Raw genomic sequence first — 27494 nt, 5'->3', positions numbered from 1 at the left:
TTTAATTATGAGGGGTGTGGAGGCAGGGTTTGTAGGAGGAGAACAATTAGGAACACAGAAAGGGCACATGGTAGAAATTGTACAGAGCATGTAGAAAAATACTTGGAGAAGACATTTCCTTTTAACCAACCTATAAAGCACCCACTGTTCTCAGTATGTTTTTAAGTAAAATTGCAGCCTTTATGTTAGAATTAAAACAGATACCAATGGAAGCTGAGTATTTGTGAGCTAAAGTGAGAGCAAAATATGAGCCATTAAGAAGCAGCTGTGTGACAGTCCCAAATTAAGCTAATTGGCTTGATCTAAATACTGATGAGGAGGAATGGGGGAAAAATTAAAGATGGGAAGGACCATCAGGTGGGCTTCTTCCAGATACCACTGAGCATTGGTACATGTTCTATTTACATTCCCTCTAGAAACAATTAGGTATCCTGCTCTGAACACTGAGTATGTTAGTTACAATTAAGGCTAAATGAAATATTTAAGTGGAAACGCAGCACTTTTTCCCAAGTCATAGTACCAGATGTCTATAAGTAGCTAAAAAGTGACACCAAGCAAGACCATGAGTTGCACAGAAGATATCATAAATAGGTCACACTGCTGATAACTGACCACACTGGTGACAATCTGGTCTATAAGTTTACTGTCTGAGTGGCCCAGGCATCCCAGGAGTATGTAAGGAAACATTTGTTATTTGTTGCATGTTGCAGGCCAATTCCCAACTGTTTTGAAACTGTAGTTCTGTGTGATCTGAGAGAAGTTCTGCTTAAAAGGCAGGTTTCCTGCAAGTGAGAAACAGTTAGATTTGACTCTTCCCATTTATGTGTTAAGTTCAGTGGCCAAGGGGAGGCATATTACACTTTAGCTCCTGTCATTTAAAGCGTCCATTTCTGCTGGCAAAGAAAATAGGTTTTATTGTCTACCCTCTATTGACAGCACTCTGTAGTAGCAAGTGTATTATCAGAGACATCTAAATTAGCTGTTTCTTTACTTTCTCCTCTTCTCCCCATCCCCAGTTCATGCTACTTTCACATTGCTGAAGGTCTTATTGTGGTTTGTTTCCTGACTTTCCAGCGCAGCACTCAGACTTCTAAAATACCTCCAGCATTCACATTCAGTACAAGGGTAAGGCTACTAGAGGTTTTAGCTTTTCAGAAGTCCAGTAATTAGTATGGTCCATCTTCCTCAAATTGCTGGAGTCAAAAGGTGCTTCTGGAAATACACACACAGAGCCCAGCCACTGAAGTGTCATAACTTGCTTAAAGTATTTTTCTCTCTATTAAATTAAAATTGTGGTGCAGGTCATTGGCATGTGAGTTATAGAATATTGCACCCACAGCAAACACAATGACATATGGATTGGGGCAGAAAAATCTGCTGGTGGATCTGACCCTCAACCTGATTTGCTCCTGTGCTGCAGTGAACTTTCATCTCTGGTGAACTGGAACAGGGTTTTTTGGGGGCTATGTGATAATCTAGATGATGGAAAGCATCCAAGTTAAAAACAAGTCTTGTGGGACTGAAGGTTGTTCAGTGATCTCTTTGGCACTTCAGGCACACAGTTATCCAGATGTAATTGGGGTAACTGAGAACAGCAGGACCAGGTCAGGGTGAGGAGATGCTCAGCAGCTTCTTCATTTACCTTCAACATCATGAGCATCATCTGGGGAATGTCCCTATCATTAAAGTGCGTTACACAACTGATGTCCTTTGATGGTGTTGAAGGTCTCTTCTTCCCTCATGGATCAGCCATTAGCATTAATGAGATTTAGGACTGCATATCAAAAGGAGGCTAGGAACAGTAATGCTGATTTTGTAATGCTTAAATACATATTTGCATGATAAATGGGTGACTGGTGTCTCCTCAAAACCAGTTTTGCTCAGTAGGGATGGCTCTCAAAGGCTTTCGTGGGGAGCCTTGTTATTTTGTCTGATTTTTGTTTTCAAGCTGCTATACAAAAACAAATATGTATTTGACTACATTATAAAAATGTAGTCAAATAAAAGAGACTTAGCATTTATTAAAGAGAAGTTAAGGAAGTAGTAGTCATATGTGGCACTTAGAATCGTTGAATTGTATTGGTTGGAAAAGACCTTTAAGTTCATCCAGTCCAACCATTCCCTATCTCTACCAAGGCTGGTGCTAAACCATGTCCTTCAACACCACATCTCTGCATCTTTTAGGCACCCTCAGGAATGGGGATTCAACCCACCTCCCTGGGGACCCTGTTTAAGTGTTTGAGAACCATTTCAGTGAAGGAGTTTCTTTTGATGTCCAATCTAAACCTCTCCTGGTTCAACTTAAGGCCATTTCCTCTCATCCTATCACTTGCTCCTAGGAAGTTACTTTGTTACTTTGCTGTATTGAGGATTAGTTTCAATCACATTTCATCTTTTTGAAAAATGATATCAAGGAAACAGGATATAAGGGTCACCTTGATTTTGGTTATTCAGACTGGAGTCTACTGAAATGAAAATATCTGCCTGCCAGAGACTTCCAGCATTCTGGCTTTGGGAAACAGCCAAGTATGCCATGAAAACAGCATCTTTGCTTTGGTATCGAATCAATGTGAAGTGAAAATCACTTATTCCAACACTTCCCAAGGTAAAAAAAATACATATGTTTAAAAGCTTAGAACAAAACAACAACAACAACAAAAAAAGGGCAGGGAAAAAGATCATGCTAGAAAGGGGACACAAATTGGCAATACAGCGTGGGAAAGAACACTTTAATTTACTTCCTGATTCTGTTTTCCTCTTTCTAGATGTGTCACAGCATCTCATAGCTGCAGAGCCACTGAAATTTAGATAATCAAACCATTATTAGTTAGTAGAGTATTTCCTGACCCCTCTCTGGCTTGGGCCATGCATACCTCTCTTTGCATTTCTCAGTCTGGCAGCTTAGACCTATTAAACTGTGGAGTCAGCATAACTATCTGGAATTACCTCTGTTACCATTTGAAGAAAATGAAATTATCTTTAAGATGTAAACAGTTTCTAATTAAGCTCTGAAGCTGTTTATGTTTCCAAAGCAGGCTGAGATGAGCTCTGCACCAAGACAGACTTTTGCACTAAGGTTTCTTTGTCTTCTTTTTCCTTTTTATATATATATATAAATAAAGCTGATATACTGATGTAATAAATTGCTTGTGACAGAGCTGGGTCTCTTGTGCCAGCAGTGCAACTGCTGCTTTAAAAAAAATACCTTAAGCAACACATCCCCATATCCCAGTAATTTAGCATGTTGCATTCTGTTCCTTCCTTTAGTAGGAAACAGCCACAGGATTACAGAATAGATTTATGTCAGTCTTTTTCTTCACTCCAATGTCTGCAGTGCATTTGGTGTTCCTTTTTTGTTAATAATTTCCATACATTACAGATATCTCTAACTGTTGTGGTAAATAAGATCTGTGTGGAAGAATTACAAGGGCTGGTTGGCATACGCTGCACGTTTCCCAGTCTGTTACAGGAGTGGGTCACTGTTAATAATTAGCACACAGAACTACAGGGCAAGTCTTTAAAAAAAACCCCAAACCACACCAGGTACTGCTTTTTAGTCTACTGCATTCCTTCCCACTTTAGCAGACAGGCTGTTAGAACTGAAAATACTTAGCTTTTCTGCTGTATTCCAGAGGAGAACTCACACGGATTTACAGTATGTATTTTCTGTAAGTGAGGGTGGCGAGGAGAGAGGTTCCTTCTGAAATGAAAACACATTTTACTCCTGGTGTGATTATTTATAGTAGATACTTAAGGACAAGTTGTGGTTTTTACTATGTGATGTATCCAGGATGGGTACAGTTTTTCTGGCTGGCATGCTGGTACGGGAGATCTCAGCTGTGTTTTGTCTTGTCAGTGTAATATCCATAGAAAATATATCTCTGTAAAGGACATTTTTCTCCTGCAGTGCTGCTGTTGCCATGACCCATGAGAACAAATCACATAAGGACATTTCCCTTTATCTTAGCTTTCTGTTCTATCAACACAAACTTTGTAACCTGCAGGGATGAATCTGCAGTGTGATGCACAGAGAATTAAGCTCACGGTGTCCAGTTTTAATTGGTGTTAATGAATTCCACATTCCCAGAGTATAAACAAGAATATACCTTAAAGGGCATATTCCTAAGGTCACATGAATACTCCTTTTTTTGAGCATGTGTTGTATGCCCTGAAACACTTTAAGGAATTGCTGTTGACTTGGAAGGCTGAATCACTGTAATTAAGTGCTGCCTACAGCTGCGTTTGCCACAGTTGTCATGGGAATCACAGAGTCTTTTGTGCCTGGAATGGATGTGCAAAATGTTTAAAACTCAAAGAGGGAAGAAAGATATCCATTTTACTCCACCAAATGCTTCCTGTAAAGTCATTCTTTTTCTTATCTAACATCAAAACCTATTACAAAGTCCTGGCGGCATTTACTGTGGGGTTCTCATTTCAGAAAAGCAGGTAGGCTCAATTTCAGCCTTTTAAAACTGAATGACGCAGCCCCAGTGGTGAGATGAAGGTGAGCACCCACCCATTTTAGTATACAGTCACTGAAAATAAAGATGAAATAACTTTGGTGTCCTAGGGAGCCTTTATGGCTGCTGCTAAAACAGCATGGAAATTGCGTTCGTCTTCATTATTAATGAAGGAAACGAGGAAAAGTAATTCCTTGGTATTATATATCCATGATTTTTTTTTTTAATTGTTTTGTTTTGTTTGTTAAGAATTCCCCTTCCATTTGTGTGAGATGATTTGGGCAGAATGGGACAAAATTCTCTTTGTTCAGCGCTTGTCTTGTAGCAGAAGAAGGGAAGGTGAAAATGCTGGGGGAATGTAGTCTGATTTCTGGCACTGTTATGCCTCACTTATCTTTTCATTGGGTCTTCTAAAAGGCAAAAAACAATGAGCCATGCTACTTGGAAGTCAGATACCCCTGTCTTGAAGTCCTGATTTATTAAGAGACCAGGTAGTGCAGATGTTAAGTGAAATCAATAGGAGCCTGTCCTTCAGGTACAATTTCTTTTCAGCTTTTTGCAGGACTCAGTAGTTTTTCTCTAGTACCCACAACCAGCATTTTCACAAGCCTTATCACAGTATCACAGTATAAGTAAGGTTGGAAGAGATCTCGAGGATCATCGAGTCCAACCTATAAACACAGACCCCATGACTAGACCATGGCACCAAGTGTCACGTCCAATCTCCTCTTGAATGCCTCCAGGGATGGTGACTCCACCACCTCCCTGGGCAACCCGTTCCAATGACGAATGACTCACTCAGTGAAGAACTTCCTCCTCACTTCGAGTCTAAACCTCCCCTGGCGCAGCTTGAGACTGTGTCCCCTTGTTCTGGTGCTGGTTGCCTGGGAGAAGAGACCAACCCCCTTCCGGCTACAACCACCTTTCAGGTAGTTGTAGAGGGCAATGAGGTCACCCCTGAGCCTTCTCTTCTCCAGGCTAAACAATCCCAGCTCCCTCAGCCTCTCCTCATAGGGCTTGTGTTCAAGGCCTCTCCCCAGCTTTGTTGCCCTTATCTGGACATGTTCAAGTGTTTCGATGTCCTTCTTAAACTGAGGGGCCCAGAACTGGACGCAGTACTCAAGGTGTGGCCTAACCAATGCAGAGTACAGGGGCACAATGACTTCCCTGCTCCTGCTGGCCACACTATTCCTAATGCAGGCCAGGATGCCATTTGCCCTCTTGGCCACCTGGGCACACTGCTGGCTCATATTCAGGCAGCTGTCGATCAGCACCTCCAGATCCCTCTCCGTTTGGGAGCTCTCCAGCCATCCTCTCAACACTTCTGCTGCTACTCTTCCCAGTGGGCAACTTCTTCATGTGCTCTGTCCAAAATGTTGCATCACATATCTTCTCTCCCTTTCCTGATTTCCTCCTTGTAAGGTTTAGCCCTTCTCAGATCCCTCTTCCCTTAAACTGCTGTCATTTGCTCTGTTCACCTGATGTACAGGTTCATCCTCACGCACTTGCCGATTCCATGTACTTGTGGTATGGCAGGTCTTTAAATCAGGCTGGTCACATTGATAATGTTGGCTGGGAGAGGAACCACATATGCTTCTTCAGTTCTTTAAGGTGCAGTACATCATGGCTTAGTATTGAGGATACACACAGGGCAGGACAGAAGCTTGTGCTGGTGAGAGGGGAAAATATCCATAAATAAATACCATGGATTGATTTTTCCCTATTACAGTCTGGATTTGCTGTTCCCTTCCACTTAGTTTTTGAAAAATGATTTTGTTCTTCTCCCTCACCCAAACATGCTCTCTATCAAGTGATCCTCTCAAAAGCAAGTTCCCAAAGTCAGATTTATGGGTTTTATTCTCCCAATCTACTCATGAATTATTTAAAAAACAATTCAGGGTTTTTCAACTGAAAAGGAAAAAAAATCAGAATTTTCTCTTCCTAAACCTGCCTAAATAACTGCCTAAACCAAAAAATAAGTATGAAATAATGTTGGGGACTAAATGAAGTGTCATCATGATGCAGCACTGCCCCAGCATTTCAAGTCAAGTCAAACACTGCCTTTTATCTAGCCAGAAATCAGTAGGAAGCCAGTCTTCAGCAAGGTATTTTGAGCAACAAGATGGAGTGCATGTCTTTATTTGCTTGTCATGTGCTGAGGATGTTGTGTTTTGTGTGACAAATTTAAACACAAGGCATTCTGGTCGGGCTTCTTATCTAGTGTTTCCTTTAGGGCCGGCAGCTGTTGGCAGGCACCTTATTTCTGCTGCCCTGCTTTTTGTTAGCCTGGGACCAGACCTGACCTGACCTTTTCATCCTTCTCTCTCTGCTTTATGTTGCTTTTTCACTTTTACTGTAGTCAGCATTGTATTAACCTCTAATTCTAAGTAGTAGATTGTGAAACCAGAACTCTCAGCAATCCAGCAAATTTTTATTAATGAGGTAGTGGTCAAAAAGGAAACAAAGCAAAAGATGAGCCAGAGGCAAATTCAAACTGATTATAACTCCTTTCCTTGGCTGTCTGTTTGCCAGCAGGAAGAGCAGTTGTCTGAGTTCAATTCCCATGGAGCTTTTGCAATGTAGATGACTCCGGCATGTAGTCAGAATACTGTCAGGGTTGATAAATTGGGTTGGTGTTGCTTCACCCCCAGAACACAGGGATGGAAGTCACAATCAGCCTCTCAACAAGAAAAAACTTCTCTGACTGTACATTTGTCAAAGTAATTGCTAATGATGCTTTATTTGGCAGTTTGGTGACTACAGAAATATCAAGTCATGGCAGTGTATACTGCACAAAGCCATTAAGTGTTGTCCCTTTGTAGAAAGCACTTTCCTGACCCATCCAGATGGTGGTTTCATCCTCGCTTTCTGCCCTCAAGTCCAACATCCGGAATTATAAATCTGCCTTTCGAATCTGCTTTTTTATCTAGAGTGGGGTGGATTTAGGTTGGATGTTAGGAGGAAGTTGTTCTCAACAAAGCACTGAAACAGGTTCTCAATAAACACTGGAACAGTGTTTCTCTGTTCATCATAGACATGTAGTGGAGTCTCCATGCCTGGAGACATTCAAAGTCAAACCTGATGGGCCCCTGGGCAGCCTAATCTAGTTAAATTTGTTTCTGCTGACTGCAGGGGCTTGGACAAGATGACCTTTGAGGGTCTCTTCCAGCCCGATGCATTTTGTGACTTTAGGATTTTATGAACATTTCAAGTAGGTAAATTTTCATTTTCAGTTTAATGGGAGGGATCAGGACTAAATAACATCCCAGTCTCAGAACCTGAAGTGAGATTACTTGACTGCACTCTGGGGAACTGCCCCATCTCCAAGCCCAAATGAATATGAACCTAAAGCATTTGTGTGTGAAGTTTAAGCATCTACTTGGATAGCCTGTCTGTTCACTTACCCTGGAAATTTGATTGTAGGACAACAAACCATCACCCCTTGCACATCAATTAAATTAACTGCAAGTGCTACATGTTTGCAGTTATTTATTGGAAATATAAAAACGGCCGTGTAGTGCCCATGACAAAAGCTGGAGGAGAAAATCCCGGCTTGGTTTTCAAGTCACTGGCCATGAACTCAGTCAGTGAGAGCTTTGATGTCATGCATAACTACATGGCCCAATTCCATGCTCTACTTTATTGATGCTCTAGGGATTAAAACTATAAAAGAGGAGCAAGAGAGTGAAAAATAGGCTAGAAAAATAAGTCTGAGTTGTCAGATATCTAATGCTTTTTGAAACAAACTTCACATTTTAATACTTTTTATATATGTGAAACCACTCTGCGTTTCCAGCTAGGTTCTTCCAACACAGGTGAAAAACATGTGCCACATCAGCTCGGGGACTGGTGTCTTGTACAAAGCACTGCCATGTGGTGTTTGCAAGGACCTGCACATCTTCCTGGAGCACAAAGGGTCCCTCAGTTAGCCTTCTCCTCCTATTTGTCCTGGGGGTTTTGCCATTTTCAGAAGCTTTGGGCGGGAGAGAATCTGCAGATACCTTTAGGGTCTCCCGTTTACTGTGCTTGTGGGATCTACTTTAAAACTCCCTCAAAAGTACTTACAAATGAAGATGTTGTTTAAATAATAGATTTAAAAGACCTTCTCTATTATGGCAGTTGTCTAATTTTAAACAATTGCTATTAAAATAATGAGAGCCATGAAGGAATGTGTAATGACAGAGTTTGCTACATGAAGAGATCTGTAGCATTTGAACACCTATTTCTCTATCAAAGAAAATTGGATCTTATCTCCTGCTTAATACCTAATTCTGTGAGGTTCTTTATGCTTACTAATTCATTAACATACATGCTGTACAGAATAGCTGACATGTCAAAAAATGTCATCTAATAGCAAATTCAGTTTTATTTTAGTAGGCTCATTTCTCTTAGGAGACCATAAAAAAAAAGATGTTTTCAAGAGATGAAGAGCAGTAATAATGTCTGGAAGGTTAAAACCAAGGGGGATGCTTTTTAATGGAAAAGAATGAAGTCAATTCGGTCAGGAGTTAGAGGAGGCTGGTAAATTGTGACAGTTCCTTGAAATCAACACCTCACAGGGTCTAGAAGCATTCATGTCTTTTGAGTTACTACCTTCTAGAGGCTCTTTCTTGTGTTATTCTCTCTACTGCTGATATTTTTTTCTATGGAAAAAGAAAATTACTTACACCTGAATTTAAAAAGCAAGCCTACTTCTGTTTTTTAAGTTAGAAACACTTATCTTTAGGGTGCTGTATAAGACTGGGATATGCAAAAGAATACCTACCCATGTGTGTGTAAGTCATTCTGTAGAGTCTGAACAAGAGGGAGCTTAAACTCACATCTTCTGCGTCAAGTAAAAAGATCTGAGCTGCCCTCCTCCTCTCCAGTTGTGCATGAGCCCCTGCGCAGCCAAAAGTCAATAATTTTGGAGACTTAAGGATTGTCAGTATCTCTATTTGTAAATCTAAAGGGTCCTAAAGTTGAGAGAACCACCAAGAGACTGCAATGCCCAGTTCAGAAAAGGTGTTATCATGGAAAGGATTGTAAATTCAGCTACTTGGGAGCTGGGGTTGCTTAGCCTGGAGAAGAGGAGAGTCAGGAGCGACCTTATTGCTCTCTACAACTACTTGAAGGGAGGTTGTGGACAGGTGGAGGTTGGTCTTTTCTCCCAGGCAACCAGCACCAGAACAAGAGGACACAGTCTCAGGCTGCACCAGGGGAGGTTTAGGCTGGAGGTTAGGAAGAAGCTCTACACAGAGAGAGTGATTGCCCATTGGAATGGGCTGCCCAGGGAGGTGGTGGAGTCACCGGCATTGGAGGTGTTCAGGAGGAGACTTGATAGGGTGCTTGGTTGCATGGGTTAGTTGTCATCAGCAAGTTTGCAGATGACACAAAGTTAGGGGCAGATGTTAGTCAATTAGAGGGTAGAAAGGCTCTGCAGAGGGACCTCGACCGACTGGACAGATGGGCAGAGTCCAATGGGATGGCTTTCAATAAGTCCAAGTGCCGAGTGCTGCACTTTGGCTATGGCAATCCCATGCAGAGCTATAGGCTGGGGTCGGAGTGGCTGGAGAGCTCCCAGACAGAGAGGGACCTGGGTGTGCTGATCGACAGCCACCCGAATATGAGCCAGCAGTGTGCTCAGGTGGCCAGGAGGGCCAATAGCATTCTGGCCTGCACTAGGAATAGTGTGGCCAGCAGGAGCAGGGAGGTCATAGTGCCCCTGTACTCTGCTCTGGTTAGGCCGCACCTTGAGTACTGTGTCCAGTTCTGGGCTCCTCAGTTTAAGAAGGACATTGAGACACTTGAGCGTGTCCAGAGAAGGGCAACAAGGCTGGTGAGAGGCCTTGAACACAAGCCCTATGAGGAGAGGCTGAGGGAGCTGGGATTGTTTACCCTGGAGAAGAGGAGGCTCAGGGGTGACCTTATTGCCCTCTACAACTACCTGAAGGGTGGTTGTAGCCAGGAGGGGGTTGGCCTCTTCTCCCAGGCAACCAGCACCAGAACAAGGGGACACAGTCTCAAGCTGCGCCAGGGGAGGTTCAGACTCAAGGTGAGGAGGAAGTTCTTCACCGAGCGAGTCATTTGGCATTGGAATGGGTTGCCCAGGGAGGTGGTTGAGTCATCGACCCTGGAGGCGTTCAAGGGGAGATTGGACGTGGCACTTGGTGCCATGGTCTAGTCATGGGGTCTGCGGTGTCAGGTTGGACTCGATGATCCTCGAGGTCCTTTCCAACCTAGGTGATACTGTGATACTGTGATACTGTGATTAGGTGGGTTGGATTAGTTGATAGGTTGGACATTATGATCTTGAAGGTCTCTTCCAACCTGGTCTGGTCTATTCTATTCTATTCTGTTCTGTTCTGTTCTACTTGACTAGTGAAAACTCTGACTCAGAAATCTGGAACCCAGCACCCTTCTTGTCTTTGAGCACCCTCATGCTCCTAAAAACTATTGCTTGCTGCCTTAAATATTTCCAGATATGGATCATTTTTTCAAGCATTCCGGACAAAGCTCAATCCCAGTTCTCTTTGCTTTTAGAAATTAGCTAGTCAACAGTTGTTTCAGTGAGTATGCTCTGGAAAATCAAAATGCCCTTTTAAAATTAATATCATCTCCAATTATCATATTACCTCAGGGAGGAAGGCCTGGTGGTACTTAATAGAGCTCTTTGGGGCTGACGTGCATTTTAATTAAGTGAATAATTGTAAAACACTTCAGGGCCTTTAGGTGAAAGACTCTATTGTATAAACATCACTGTACTGCTGAATAATCAGGTTGTACGATGGACTGGAATAAATGAACCCTATATAGAGATATGTAATTTATATATCTGTATACTGTATGTGTATGTATATACACACCACCATTTTGAAGAGATAAAGGCAAGTTAATGTATAAAAGTCCTACAGTTCCTGAATAAGAATCAACCTGAGGTTGGATGGTGATAATTGTAATAATCAAAATATTAGTTTTTGAGATATTGTGAACCTGCAGATTACCCTCCTGTGTAACACACAGAGAATTGCCAGAAGCACTGATGGTGTAACTTCAGTGATGCCTCTTGAGAAACAATATATTTTGTGGTGTTTTCTGGTGGAGGAACATCAAGGATGTAGATCTGAGGCTCTAAATGTTTAAGACACTTAAAGATGTAGATGGACATGATGGAACGTGTCCAGAGAAGGGCCACAAGGATGATCAGAGGGCTGGAGCACCTCTCCTATGAGGACAGACTGAAGGAGTTGGGGCTGTTCAGTCTGGAGAAAAGGGCTCCAAGGTGACCTAATTGTGGCCTTCCAGTATCTAAAGGGGGCCTACAAGAAGGCTGGGGAAGGACTTCTCAGGATCTCAGGTAGTGATAGGACTAGGGAGAATGGAATGAAGCTGGAGTTGGGGAGATTCAGACTGGACGTGAGGAGGAAGTTCTTCCCCATGAGAGTGGTGAAGCCCTGGAATGGGTTGTCCAGGGAGGTGGTTTAGACCCCATCCCTAGAGGTGTTTAAGGCCAGGCTGGATGAGGCTCTGGCCAGCCTGATCTAGCGTGGGGTTTCCCTGCCCATGGCAGGGGGGGTTAGAACTAGATGATCCTTGTGGTCCCTTACAACCCTGACTGATTCTATGATTCTACATAGTTTGGAAATCAAGAGAGATTCACTTCAGAAGGCTTTCCCAAGATTTTGGGAAATGCAATGCAGTGGTAAGGCTTGGAATGGAGAAAATATCTCCTCCAGCCTAAGTCAGTGTCCCCTCAGGCATTTTCTAATAGTAGCAAGGGTGAATGCAGCAATGGTGAACATGGGAAACCAACCTCAGCAGTGGTATCGGTGCCAGGTCTGTAGCAGACCTGCTGTGTTACCTTGCATGAATCAGTGGCCACTTTGTTTCTCCTGAATGCCTTGGCTGCCTGGTCTCTTAAGACTATAATTTTCTGGGGCAGTGACTCTCTCCTTTTCTGTGCTTGTACTCTCTTGTTGTTCAGTCCCTTGGGAGGGGGAATTCCTCTGAAAGGGAGTCGATAGAGCCAAACAAGAAAAAAGCCAGCATGATGTGGAATTGCATCAACAAGGGCATCACCAGCAGAGATAAAGTCATTATGTCACTCTGCTCAGCGTTTGTCAGGACATACCTGGAATATTGTGTTCAATTTTGGTCCCTGATATACAAAAAAAAAAAAAACACAAAAAACAAAACAACATGGACAGGCTGGAGAGCATCCAGAGAAGAGCCACAAAGATGATCAAAAGACTGTGAAGCTGGCATATGAGGAAAGGCTGAGAGAACTGGGTTTGCTCATTATTAAGAAAAGGATCAAGGGGACCTTATCATCACATTCCAGTATTTAAAGGGTGGCAAAAAGGAGTTAGAGACTCCCTTTATAAAAGGAGTCACATGGGAAAGATGAGGGGTAATGGGTACAAGTCACTCCTGGGGAGATTCCGGAAGGACACAAGAGAAAAAGATTTCCCAATGAGAACAGTCAGCCATTGGAATAACCTCCCCAGGGAGGTGGTGGAGTCCCCAACACTGGACACTTTTAAGATCCAGCTGGACAGGATGCTGGGACATCATGTCTAGACTGTACTTTTGCCAAGAAAGGTTGCACCATATGATCCTAGAGGTCCTTTCCAGTTCCTTGTTCTATTATTCTATGAACTTTTTCAGTTCAAAAAAAGAAAAAAAGGAAGAAAGAAGAAGTCTATGCTGGGTAATGTGATGCTAGCACAAAGAATTCTTTGTTCTTGAAAGGGACTTGACACAGTGATGATGCCACTTCACTTAGTAAAAGGAGCCATCTAATACAGGGTAAATGCAAAATTACAGAAAGAAAGCTGGTGTTTGAATGGCTGGAGCGCTTGAAAAATAAATGAATGGGACAGGACCAGCCTCTGTTTCTGAAGGACTCAATTACCAGGCATCCTCTTACTCCTCTGAAGCTCTTATTTGAAGGAGCAGTCAAAGCTATGTTTGCTGGGAACTATGATGTCCATTGCCTGAGATTAGGTACTTTTAAGTAGCACAGAAGCACTTTGTAATGCTATAGATTCAAGAGGGATGCAAAGACTAACATTATTTTCCTTGCTGCAAACCCCCTCATGAAACTGATGTAGTGCTGAGCATGATTTGACTTCTTTGGTGTTGAATCCACAGCCATAATGGTTTGACAAAATGATCCAATGCGTATTAAATCTACAGATTAGAATAGAATAGAATAAGCCATGTTGGAAGAGGCCTTCAAGATCATCGTGTCCAACCTATCATCCAACACCACCTAATCAACTAAACCATGCAACCAAGCACCCCATCAAGCCTCCTCCTTAACACCCCAATGATGGTGACTCCACCACCTCCCTGGGCAGCCCATTCCAATGGGCAATCATTCTCTCTGTGCAGAATTTCCTCCTAATATCCAGTCTGAACCTCCCCTGGTGCAGCAGACTGTGTCCTCTTGTTCTGGTGCTGGTTGCCTGGGAGAAGAGACCAGCCCCCACCAGTCTACAACCTCCCTTCAGGTAGTTGTAGAGAGCAATAAGTTCAAACAGCATAGAAAATATGTGGGCTATTCAGCATCTTTGAGTAGGAATTAGGTTGGACTGAAGTTTCCTTTCTCTAAAGATAAATAAGGATCTATAAAAGAAAATGTCTCAAGTGATAGATAGTGGACTATACTGATTGCTAATTAATTTCTTACCTCTGGAAGGTTCTCCAGTGACCTCTATGGGGTTGGATCAGATGATCTTTCAAGGTCCCTTCCAACCCCTAATGTTCTGTGATTCTGTAATGTTCTGTGATATGACCTGGTAGCTAAGGGCTTTTGCAATAGCATAAGTTTCAGAGATACCACAGAAAGCACAAATATCCCTGTTTAGCATGTTTCTGAAATCCTAGAGACAGGTCAAAGATGGACTTTACTGTGGAGACCCCATTAACCTTTTTTCCACCCACAGGTAGTCCTTCCAGGTGAGGTCTGAAGCCTCTTAACAGGGTAGTGCTATGAGCCTTGTTGCATTTGTTCAGAGGGCGATTTTCTTTCACATGGCCATTACTTTGTCATTTTTCACAAGCTCCAGATTCACTTAAACATGTTGCCTAAAGCTACTGACATCTGATATCTGTAGCTTCACTTCCTGTCTGCTGGGGATTTCATGCTTCTGATGAAACAGCTTTAAAAATTACAAAGACAGCCAAAATGCAGCCTAAAATCACAACCATCAAATGCTGTGGCTGTTACATGGGATTAGTTGTGATGGGGTTTTTTTGACCAAAAACATGAAGAATGGTTGTGTGTCAGAATATCATGATATTAAAGATCAATTAGGTTTCCAATGAAATGCCAACTGGCATCGATTGATGTGGGATCTTCCCTCCATGGTATGGTTACCCTTCAGTTGCTCTCTGTTTCCACTTGTCAGGTTCATCTCTGGTTTTGCATTGCTTTATTTTAGGCTTACTTGGTAAAAAAAAAGTATTTTCAGAAAATGTCATCAAATAACATGTGTTGCACTGATGTCAGCTGAGGAAATCAGCGTCAAGAGCAGGAAAAGCCAGAAGATGAATGGATCTCTTAGTTCAAAATAGGAAACAGCTTGAAGTTCCTTTGAGGGGAAACAGAAACCTCATTCATTAACAATGACATTATTTTACTTCTGGTATAGAGCAGGGATTCTGTTCTCCTGGTGATAGACAGACACATCTCACACTTGTGCAAATGACCCTGGGTGTTCATGGATATAAAGGAACAGCCTAAAATACTAAGACTTTTGACTGGTGAGCTGCTCTCATGATGCCTGTGTAGCTGAGACGTATGGCACAAGGAAAAATGCACTATTTGTGTTCCTGACTTGATTTCAGTCTAAGATGTGTCTGTCTTCCTGTCTCATCTCAGTGGATATCAAAGTAAATCTGTATCACTAAAGTGAGAGATCTTGCCTGGATGATGCAGTATTCATTTATTCATACTTTGATATGAGGATCATGTCTGATCAAGTACTCATAGTTTGTGCAGGGTTCGTCAGTCAGATGTATTTGGGTTGCTTGAGTTGTTTGTGGATAGTCACATCCATCCATCCGCATGTTGTACTCATGTACACAACATTTTTTGTTTGGAGTGTTCTTGGTTTTTTGTGGTGTTTGTTTTTTGTTGCTTGCTTGCTTGCTGCTTGGGGGTTTTTTAATCCAACTTAGAGCAGGATGGGAATCTGTGGTGTCCTATTAGGAATACCTCCAATTGCTCAACATAAAATGGTCAATAGAAGGTTCCCCAAGTGCTTTTGTGTTCTTTTTCTTTCCTCCAAGTACCTTCCCTATCTTCCCTTGGGGCCCAGAGCTGCAGCTCACAGCCTGACTCCTACCTCATGCTATTCTGAAATTCCTTTATTTATCTTAGACTCTGTCATTTTGCTAAACATTGATATTTTGCAGAAATCAGCTCTTTAAGTGGAGATGCCTATTAACTTTCTGAAGTCATATGTCAATGAATCACAGAACTGTTTAGACAAGCCCAGCAGTGATACATGAAATTATTTTCTTCCTCAGAGTAATGTTTATGTGCTTTTCCAATGAACTGGCTGTTTTGTTGCAAGGAATCTGTAAAAGAGGTAATTTAAAATAGGAAGAAAATACATTTTAGTTTGTAATGTATCCATAATCTTTCTAGAAGCTCCTAATTAAACTCCTTATATCAGCACAGGAAGCTCTATCACACTTGCAATTGTCAAATATTTACTTTTTTGATAGAAATGATCCCTTTCTGTTAGTTATAAGTATCTTGGTTCATGGTGGGGATTGGAAGGGACCTTTGGAGATCAGCTAGTCCACCCACCCTGCTAAAGCAGGGTCACACACAGCAGCTTGCCCAGGGTCACAATGCCCAGGTGAGTCTGGAATCTCTCCAGAAGCGACTCCACAACCTCTCTGGACAGTCTGCTCCAGGGCTCCAGGACCCTCACAGCAAAAAAATTTTTCCTTATATTCAGATGGAACTTTCTTTGTTCCAGGTTGTGCCCACTGTCCCTTGTCCTGTCACTGGGCACCACTGAAGAGTGTCTGGCCCCATCCTTTTGCTCAACATGATTCACCTATTGATCAGCAATGAGCCCTCTCAGGCTGTCCCAGGTCTCCCAACCTTTCCTCCTCACAGAGATGCTTCATCTCTCTCATCATCTTTGTAGCCTTCACTGGACTTTCTCCAGTAGGAGCCCAGAACTTGACACAGTATTCCAGATGTGACCTCACTAGGGCAGAGCAAGAGAACCTCTTTCAACCTACTGGCCATACTCTTCTTAATGCACTCCAGGAGAACACTGGCCTTCTTGGCCATGAAGGTGCACACTGATGGCTCATAGTGAAATAGTTGTCCACAAGCACGTGCAGGTCCTTCTCCATGAGCTGCTTTCCAGCAGGTCAACCCCTGCCTCCACTCTTACAGGGAGTTATTCTTCCACAAAGGAAGCTTTTCATTCCATGATATTAGAAAAAGCAGTAGATTTATCCAAGTCTGAAGTTCAGCACTGCAGAACTTCCATCCACTATTTTTCATGTATAATTGTGCCTTAATAACACGTGTGATACAAAGCAGTTAGGGAACAAAGTCCAGTCATCATCAGGTTGGCTCCCTGTGCTGCCAGAATGCTAAACTGCTGCTGGACCACAGAGCAGCAGTGATGAAGGCAGCAAGTCTTAGGGGATATGATGTTTAATGACCTCGTTGTGATATAGATTCAACATGACCATGAACGTGTTTTGATGCAGAGAAGCCAGAGCAGACTTCAGGACATGATGGCCAGATAAAGGTGCCACACTTTCTCCCATACTTGTGAGTTAAATTGCAAACATTCATTAGTAAAAATGGAATCAGAAAAGCCAGAGGTTATCTGGGGATATTTGTGCTCCTCTGGATTGTTTTGCTAATATTGTCCTTGTGTTCTGCAAAAGAAATCAAATCTGTGCCTGTACAACAGGGCCAAATCCTGCTCTAGCAGCATGAATTCAAAATGTGGGTATTTTCAGTAATATCTTTACAGTCATTCTAATTTAAGGCAAGAACTGTGTATGTTTTAATCATGAGATCCCCAAGTTCAGCTTTGATGCACTGCAGAAACAGGATCTTATCAAGTAACTCAGTGTTTTTCTCAATTTATTTTCCTGAAAAGAGCAGGAAGTTTGCCATACTGCAGAGCAAGACAAATGAATTTGCCATTTAAGGCTACATTTTCCATGAAGGATTAGGATGTTTTGCAGGAATCCTCCTTGCAAGCCCAGCATAATGATCAAAATTTGCACTATAACTACATGTGCAAAAGGGAAGGAGGAATTCCAGACATGAACGCTTCCAGTCTTTAACAACAGCTACAGATTTAAGTGGAAATGATGGAAGTTCCCTTACTCATATTCAGAAATTATCATAAATGGGCTTGGCTCAGTTTTGCAGTGAACTGCTACATCTCAATCCTATTTTAAAAGGTTAATAATAATAATAAAAATGAACACAATCTTCTTGTTTTTGCACAGATGTACTAAAAGGTCACCAGTGTGACAGGAGAGAGATATTTTCATCTGATAATACAACCTCTGGGTTTTTTTGTCTCTGTATTTTTCTTCCAGCTATCCATTTCCCATGGTATTTAGTAGCTGCAGTAGAAAGGACCTGGAAAACAGCCTGGAAAAAGGAGTGGGAATGTGCCTGTTTAACTTGCCTGAAGTTAAGGAGTCATTTGGTGGACAGAAATGTGGCAATGGCTACGTGGAAGACGGAGAGGAGTGCGACTGTGGGGAGCCTGATGTAAGACACCTCCTGAAAATTACCACTCAATTCCTGTCTGCAGATTTTTAAGAGTAAAGAACCACTTTAGCCTGTTAAACACCATTTGGTGTAAAACAAAATTTTCCCTTCTCTGCTTCTGTCTTATCAGCTTAATCCTGAGCCCTTAGAAACATGAGGAATTTTTGCTCATCTGGCAGTTCAGTTGCTAAACTTCAGGCAGGGCTTTAGTTAACAGTGTGCTTGGTTCATCATTAGAGAACAAACTCTCTTGAGGCTTCTCCAACAGACCAGCCATGACTAACTGTCATGTTCCTAAGACACAAATTCCTTTAAGTACTAGCTAATGAGTTAGATTCAAAAGGAACTTACTCATGTTGCTCAAATCTCTCAAGGTAGCATGAGTTTATTGAAGGTTTGTTTCCATATAAGAGAAGCCACTCACAAATTACTACAGATATAGTAAGAGCTCCATAAATATTATATATTAATCCCATATATAAATGTAAATTAATATTGGCTAGGTAGCTAAACTCAAAATAAATTTGGTAACATTGCTCAAACTTCTCAAGATACCATGTGTTCATCAAAGGTTTGTTCCCATACATGAGAAGCCACTCATATACTAATATAAATATTAAGAGGTCTACAAATATTCTGCATTAATGTCATATATAAATTAATATTGGCTAGGCATTATTTTATTGCAGACAGCTTGAGTTTTTAGGTCCAACACCTTTCCCTCCTTCACTATGAGATTTTCCTTTGCCTCCAGCCAATTACCGTACTGACAGGAATAGCCTTTACTGCCTCCCAAAATGCTTGCTACTCCTTCAAAGATCCTTCCATTTAGTTTACTGAATGTGTCAGAGGACTGCTCAGATCAGGAGGAGATAGGCAAAACCTGGGGATCAAATAATATCCGAGCCGACATCCTTATCCATTTGGCATCCCATGATCATTGGCTGCATTGAACTCCTCTCAGAATATCTGAATTAAAAACATCAGTAGATGAGGCATTTGTTTCCTGTGATAAATATGGTTCTGAAGGCAAAATAGACTGGGGCAGTTAAAACAGCGAGATATTGCTGCATTCTGCCTATACAGTGTATTGGATTTATACAAGCCATAAGGATTTCCTGACAGTTCACTCATTCTTCAGGGTAACAAGGTTGAAGGAAGCAGCCTTATCTTCTTGTTTAAAGTCAATAGAGTGCAAGCAGCTTGCAAATGTCTTTCTAACCCAGTTATCTTTCTCATTTTCACTTCTGAACGTTAGCGATACCTTTTCAAGTCACAGCCACTTAATGTCAGCAAGCACTGGCTTGATTTTCCTCTTCTTTCTGTGCTTTTCCATTTTAATTACATTAGGAAAGTGAAACTTGGGCCCAATTAAATTAATTTCAAATGTGCTGCTGTAATTTGAGTGGTACCAGAAAACCCTTTATATTAGTTAATAACTCACTGCCCAATCATTTATTACAAGCTGAGTTTGGTCAATAGTATTGCACTATTGGAAAGCTGTGCAATAATCATAGGATCATAGAATGGTTTGGGTTGAAAGGGACCTTTAAAGATCATCTAGTTCCAGCCCCACTGCCATGGACAGGAACACCTTCCACTAGACCAGACGCTTGAGGCCCTGTTCAATCTAGCCTTGAACACTTTCAGGCAGGGGGCGTCTGCAACTTCCCTGGATAACTTGTTCCAGTGTCTCACCACTCTCATTGTAAAGATTTCTTTCTAATATCCAATCTAAATCTCCCTTCTTCCAGCTCAGTCATTCACTCTTGTCCTATCACTACAAAGTTGGAGACTTGATAGGGTGCTTGGTTCATGGTTTAGTTGATTAGGTGGTGTTGGATGGTAGGTTGGACGTGATGATCTTGAAGGTCTCTTCCAACCTGGTTTATTCTATGTAGTGTTAAAAAACAGGTGTTCAAGGGGGATTGGACATGGCACTTGGTGCCATGGTTTAGTCATGAGGTCTGTGGTGACAGATTGGACTTGATGATCTTTGAGGTCTCTTCCAACCTTGGTGATTCTGCAGTTCTGTGAAAACACCCCTCCCCAGCTTTCTTGCAGGCCCCTTCAGATACTGGAAGGTCTCCCTGGAGGCTTCTCTTCCCCAGACTGAACAGCACCAACTCTTGCAACTTGCCCCTACAGGGGAGGTGCTTCAGCCTAGTTGTATTTTTCATGTTACCAGAATTAAATCAGTCTGAGCACATAGATGTAGGTCTCATGTTCATCAGGTGCTGGTAACCTTCTTGAGTATGCTCTCTACCCAGGCGAGAGTTTATGGCATGACAAAGGATGATACTACCAATAAAGCTCCAACCTCACTTTGGATTATACTGCCAAAAATGTCTGACATGCTGCAGTACTAAGGAATCGTAGAAATATTTTGAATGGAAGAGAGCTTTAAGATCATCAAACTCAACTGTTAACCCAGCACTGCCAGGCCACCACTAAACCATGTCTGTCAGCACCACACCTATTTGTTTTTTAAGTCCTTCCAGGGGTGGGTATTTCACCACATTCCTGGGCAGCCTATTCCAGGGTTTGACAACCCTTTCAGTGAAGAGTTTTTTTTCCTAATGTCCAACCTAAACCTCCCTGGGCACAACTTGAGACCATTTCCTCTTGTCCTATCACTTATTTGGGAAACCTTTCAGGGGGCTGTAGAGTATTAGTAGTTGTATCTGTAGAAGGAGAGTTTAAGTAGGTCATACATAGAAAGCGAGAAGGTGGTGAACAAAAGTAATGTTTGGTCCCAGAGAACTGAAAGGTGACAAATGTGATCAATTTTATAACAGGCTTCAGGGGGGGTCAGAAAGCTAAAAATTGGTAAATCAGACAAATTACTTCCAAACGTGATTAAGAGCTCCTTCCTGAATGGCTGTGACATGCCAGGGACAAGTCAGTACAGCCTTTGTGCCAGAAAATCTTGCCATACACACTTATCACATGACTTAACAAGTGGATCAAAATGGACAATTCTTTTACTGCAACCTGTTAGGGATTCAGAGGAGGTTTAGACCAGAGGCTTTCATCAAAGCCTCTTTAGTAGACTAAGCAGCTGCAGCATGAGAGAATATTGCATGGGCAAAAAATGGGTTAAAGGATATGAAATACAATCAGGTGTAAATCACCCATTTTATGCAATGTAAGGAAATCTGCTGTCATGTATCCATGAAATGTGTCCTGGGGACTACAGAATTCAGCCTGGGAAGAGGAATAGTCTTGAATTCGATGATGATATTAGTTAGAATGGTAGAGATGAAAGCTGGCTGTGAAGAACCACAGAGAATCCTCCTGAGACAGCTGGCCTGGGCATTAAGATGACAAGTGGGATTCAGTGTGGAGTGATGCACATTCCAAGTATTGCATATAAGATGATGGAGCTGAGTCTAACCATAGAGGAACAAGACTCCATACTGGAATAAACAGTCCCATGAAAATGTCAGCTCAGTGCTCCAGAATAGTCTAAAAGGTAAACAGGCTGTTAGAAATTAGTGAGAAAGAAATGGGAAAACAAAACAAAGCACCTGTAAGCCTCCATAAATCTGCAGTGTACTGCATCTGAAACTGCATGTGCAGTTCTGTCCTCCCTGTGCCTGATCTCAGGAAGGATAAAGCAGGATGAAAAAGGCTGAAAGGAAAGCAATAAGTGATTCAGGGTTTTGGAGAGGTTATGGCTGGAAAACAAGAAAATGAAGGAAAATGCATCAGAAGCTGATAAAATTGTGAGTGCAGTGGAAAGAGTGGAGAAGAAGAGATAGGATCCTGACAAGAACTGTGCAAATGAAGGTAGAAAATGGCAGGTTTTGAACAAGCAGATGGAGCTGCTTCCAGACTGTGTCAATTACTTGTGAGTTCCTTTCACTGAATGTTAAAGGTGCTAAAAATATCCATGGAGCCAAGGGAAAGCCAGGAAGCTAGGAAGTTGTCATGTATGTGTGTTCATATTCTTGTCCTTAAGCATCTTCTCCTGGCTGCTCTCGGGAGAATACAAGGCTAGAAGTCTATCTATCACAGCTAGTAGTCTATCTTCTTAGGAAAGCAGGGTTAAAATCAAGATGTTAGCCTTGAGCATCTTCTCTATACTGATCAATATCTAAAGGGCAGGGGGCAAGAGGATAGAACCAGACTCTTTTCTGTGATGCCTGGTGAAAGGACAAGAGGCAACAAGACAAACTAGCATCCAAGAGGTTCCATCTAAGCATGAGGAAAAACTGGGTTGAAGAATCCTTCTCAGGAGAGATTCCAAACCCACCTGGACATTGTGAGCCTGGGCAACCTGCTGTGGGTGATCCTGATTTAGAAGGCAGGTTGGACTAGGGTCCTCCTTTCCACAGAGGTCCCTGTCTACAGTATCCAACAGCACCCAAGTAATACTAGAATTCTGTTGTGTTAGTCTGCCTGAGATGGTCTCATGAGCCCAGGATGACCTACACCAAGAAATGCAGCTCCCATCATTGCTGCTGTTACCAATAACAACTAACAGTAACAAACTACAACACAGCAATAGTTTGGAGTGGCAGCCTTCTGAAATCCTCGTGATCCTTTTCTGTTTGCTTGCTTTTTGATGTTAAAACCATTCCTGACAATTTAATAACCCCAGGCACAAAAACTATTTACCAAGCTCATTTCCTACAATGAGTAATAAGAGAGGGAGCAATTGGAAATTCCAAAGGCTGCTGTAACACCATTCAAAGAGCTGTGCCTTTGTCCGAAGCTGCCTGCTGAATGCGCATTGCTTTCTATGGCTGGCTGCTGTAGGACCAAATGATGGGGTATGGGAGCTGACTGCTTCAGAGGTACCTTAATTGGACTGACATTGCTTTCCTCCACTCTGCCTCTCTCAGATTGCTGTGGAGGTGAACTTACAAAATGTATTTGCGAGCAGAGGAACATTGCTTCTTAAATACAGCAGCTGCACAGAAATATTTGCGTAGCCTGCTGCCTTGGGGCACGGTCCAAAATAGGTGCAGGAAGTCATTCCACTGCTTCAGAGAAGCACAGTTTGCTGTGCAGAGTCAGGCAGATATAATCTAAGAAAACAGTGAAGTGCTGAGAATAATTTTCTCTTTATTTGTGAGTGCAGTGGTAGCCCTGTCTTCCATTTGGAAAGCTTTACAAAAGCCAATAAAGTAACAAGAGGCTGTGAACATCATTCTAACCCACTCATTTTTTTTCCCAGTGTTCCCTATATTGTTAGTGATCCCTTGTTAAGTCGAACTGACTTAACACAGCTGAAGAGCAATTTTATCTGCTGCTATTTGTGTTAGAGAGATGAGATTCCAGTCCAGCTGATGTAACTTGCAGCTTGTGAGCATAATCTTAGAAAAACAAATCCATTATTTTTCTGAGACTTCTTTACTAGCTCATTCTACCAGGAATAAAGTTTGCAAGAGCCCATACATGCCACCATCTAATCCCTAAGTGTGAAATTGGGATGTATCAGTTAGAATGCAATTCAGACTCATTTCATTTCTCAGAGCTCTATTACTGGCAGACCCTGATAAGAGATTACATGGAATAGTGTCATCATCTTTTTTTTTCCCTTTGTGTGTGTGTGTGTGTAGCAGGCAACAGGCTTCCTGCAGTACAGAAGTCTGGTGAGCAACTGTCACTAAATAGAGAGCTGTGGCTGTGGTGCTCAGTAACTGCAACACAGGCCCTAGATCCTCACCAGAGGCAGTGGAATTACTCTGATTTTTGGGGGTGGTAATTAAAGATCCTACTACTGTATCAGGGATGAGTGCCAGGGTACTTGGGTTGTTTGGGATATTTGGGATTAAATGTACAGCTAGAATCACAGAATGGTGGGGGTTGTAAGGAATCTTTGGAGATTAGTTAGTCCAACTCCCCTGCTAAAGCAGGGTCACCCACAGTGGGTTGCTCAGGATCACAATGTCTAGGTGAGTTTGAAATCTCTCTGGAGAAGGAGACTTCACAACATCTCTGGACAGCCTGCTCTATGGGTTCAGCACCCTCAAGAATAAAGCAGCCTCCCAATGAGTTCTGGGGGTTTACTGCAATTATTGTGCCTGTTGAACCTAAGGACAGGCAAGAATGCTTGGTTCAAGCTGTAGAATTTCATGTCATGCCTAGCTTTTGTTGGTGGAGCTATAGGCAGCCTCTTGATTTGCAGCTCATTGTGACTGAAAGCTGTCTGGTCTGTATTTATCCTCTATCTAGGAGTGTACCAACCAGTGCTGCAACGCAACTACCTGTACTCTGAAACCAGGAGCAGTGTGTGCACATGGACTCTGCTGCCAAGACTGCCAGGTGAATCGACGGGGTTTCTTGTCTGTGTGGGGTGGGCAGAATTCCACAATCTTCCCAGCTCCAGAGCAGTAAGCAAGGGTGGAGAACCACCAAACTGGCATCATTAAACTTTAAGACGTGTGCATTTCATGTAGGCTATTAAAAACATAATGACACTGTAACAGTTACTAAAGGAGCAGATGAACAGTCCTTTTTAACGGTGTCTGTGCTGCTTGTAACCACTTCATCTACTTGTACAAACCCTCTTCTTTTTCATGAGCATTTGGTTGCTTTGATTTTATTTTTTTCCCCATGCTTATATGGTTGTTATTCTCTGCCAAGCACTCATTAAATGCTGGACCCTCTTTTTATGGCAAGGCTTAAAATATTGATTCTGTCAACAGCATATGTATTTTTTAATGGCAGACCATCTTGTGGAGTCCTAACATACTGTAAAAAGCCAAATTGCCTCAGGTATTTACCTTCTTCAGTGCTCAGACCATCTCTTGCATATGGGCTAATAAAGCTTTCAGCAAGTTTCCATTGTGTCTGTGGCAACCATCTGCCTGAAAGCTCAGCAGCAGCAAGCTCTCAAAACAGCTAGAGATGCTTTTTAGCTAAACCAATTTGCTTGTCTTTTTACTTTTAACCAAAGGCATTGTGGGGGTGTAGTTACAATTCAGTGCTACTCTTAAAGTACACCCGCCTCGTCTGGTTGTTGTCGATATATGGATGTTCAAATTGCCATGCTCCACTGTAACCTACCAGTTGCCTTCAACTCTGAAAAAATGGTACCTATCCAGGGAAATCTGGACAGGAACAGCTACATGGACTAGTTGTATAAACACATTGGAGAAGATCCTGGTGCCAATGAGAGAGAGACATTTCCATGAGAAAATGCACCTCCATCTCTGGAAGCTGTCAGGCAGATAAATCTAGTCAGGTGGGGTGGTGACTTTACGAACCGTAACATGACACATAACAGAATGTTATGTGATCAGCTGGCTGCCCCGGTCACTGCTCCGTTATTGTAGCCATGTAGAACTGCTTAGCTCGAAAAAAGACCTTTCAGATCATCAAATCTGACCATTAACCAGCGCTGCCAGGTCACACTAAACCATGTCCTCCAGCAACACATCTACACAACTTTTAAATCCCTCCAGGGATGATGACTCCAGCACTACCCCAGCAAGCCTATTCCAGGGCTTGACAACACTTTCCTAATGTCTCCACTGGTGCAACTTGAAGCCATTTCCTCTTGTCTTATTGCTTGCTAGCTGGGAGAAGAGACTGTTCCACCATCTGGTTTCAACCTTCTTTCAGGGAGCTGTAGAGAGCAAGGACATCTCCCCTCAGCCTCCTTTTCTCTAGACTAAACCACCCCAGTTCCCTCAGCTACTCCTCATGAGACTTGTTCTTCCTTCAGCAGCTTTGTTGCCCTTCTCTGGACCTGCTCCAATGCCTCAATGCCCTTCTTGTAGTGAGGGCCCAAAAACTGAACCCAGTTTTCATATGGACAAAAAGGTTTCTGCTCTGACTTTTGGTTAGTGCTACAGAGCATCCTTTGTGTTACAGTCCAAACTGACACTGTGCCTATGTGTTTAGACAGGACTGCAGGAATCTATTTGAAAACTAACCAGAGGCAGAATTTACCTCTGAACCATGGTTGCAGCTGCAGTTTCAGTTTGAGCCTCCTCCCTGCCAAACCCTTTAGAATATATATCAAATAAATGACTGTAAAGAGCTGTGCAATCCTTGCACTGTCCTCTACAGTCAATCGGTGCAGAGCTAGTGGACAGAGCTGTTCATGTACCATGTGGGTTGTACCACTGCATACTTCTCATTGAGTGGAATTACAGCAATTAAAGGGTTTTGTTTGTTTTGCAGTTAAAACCAGCAGGGATTTCTTGCAGAGAGTCAAGCAACTCCTGTGATCTGCCAGAGTTCTGCACAGGAGCCAGCCCTCACTGCCCAGCCAACGTCTACCTGCACGATGGACATGCATGCCACATGGTGGATGGTTACTGCTACAACGGCATATGCCAGACCCATGAGCAGCAGTGTATCACTCTCTGGGGCCAAGGTGAGTTTGGGAACCAGGAGATATGTTTATGACATAGACTTGTGGAGGAAAAAAAAAAAAAAGAAGAGTGAGTGATTTGGAAACTTTTTATATAGTGCCAATCTGTATCCATTCTTTTCTGAAATGGGGAACTGAATAATGAAGGAATCAATTTGTGATTCATCTTCTCCCTGATTTGCAGTCATGTTCATTTCTTGCAGCAGGAGGTAGAGAGCAACAGTAACTAGGTTCATTCTGCAACACTGCCGCAATTGGCTGCTTGAACTTTGACAAATCATTTAATACTGACTTTGATGTGACCTCCTGTCGCCCTACAAAGTGCTGAATGCTCTTGACAGGTTGAAATCACACTCCTTTTCAGACTAAGATGTAAGCTTTCTTCTCTGTTTGAAACTGCTCATCTGCAAAACAGATATGATCCAATCAAAGTAGTTTGGCTTGGAAGAGACCTTAAGGATCATCTAGTTCTAATCCCCCTGCCATGGGCAGGGACACCTCCCACTAGGTGCTCAGGACCTTATCCAGCCTGGCCTTGAACACATCCAGAGAGAAGATATCCATATAGAATAATAGAATGTTTTGTATTGGAAGTGACCTTTAAAGGTCATCTAGTCCAATGCCTCTGCAGTTAGCAGGGACATCTTCAACTAGATCCCATTTTCTAGATGTTATGTGCCTACATCCCAAAGCAGAGTTCAGTATTTGTCATTAACGTAAGATTCTTGTATCATTGTGTGTATTTTATTAATCGATGTTACCCTGGAAGTCTACCTCCTGACAGCACTCTTAGCAGAGCGTGTCATGAAGCAGAGATTTTATTCTCATCAGGCATTGGAACAGGCTGCTCAGGGAGGTGCTGGAGTCACTGGCACTGGTGGCATACAAACAACATGTAAGCATGGCATTTTGGGACATGGTTTGATGGCTATGGTAG

At 42.4% G+C, this 27494-nt stretch overlaps 1 protein-coding gene across 3 annotated transcripts in view; it reads left to right on the top strand.

The window, feature by feature from the left end:
- ADAM12 (ADAM metallopeptidase domain 12) overlaps window positions 1–27494 on the top strand; it is a 237631-nt gene that overhangs the window by 175874 nt on the left and 34263 nt on the right. For all 3 annotated transcript variants that reach the window (XM_068140201.1, XM_068140203.1, XM_068140202.1), the window contains exons 12-14: window positions 18045–18222; window positions 24409–24498; window positions 26365–26560. In XM_068140201.1, the coding sequence (XP_067996302.1) occupies window positions 18045–18222; window positions 24409–24498; window positions 26365–26560 (464 nt within the window). The remainder of the gene's footprint in view (window positions 1–18044; window positions 18223–24408; window positions 24499–26364; window positions 26561–27494) is intronic.

The sequence above is a fragment of the Melanerpes formicivorus genome, unplaced genomic scaffold (assembly GCF_026170545.1).
Source record: "Melanerpes formicivorus ecotype bairdi unplaced genomic scaffold, bMelFor1.0.p_v2 SCAF_6, whole genome shotgun sequence".
Taxonomy (NCBI): Eukaryota; Metazoa; Chordata; class Aves; order Piciformes; family Picidae; genus Melanerpes; species Melanerpes formicivorus.
The sequence above is the reverse complement of the archived record's forward strand: the minus strand, read 5'-3'. Positions and strand labels throughout refer to the sequence as shown.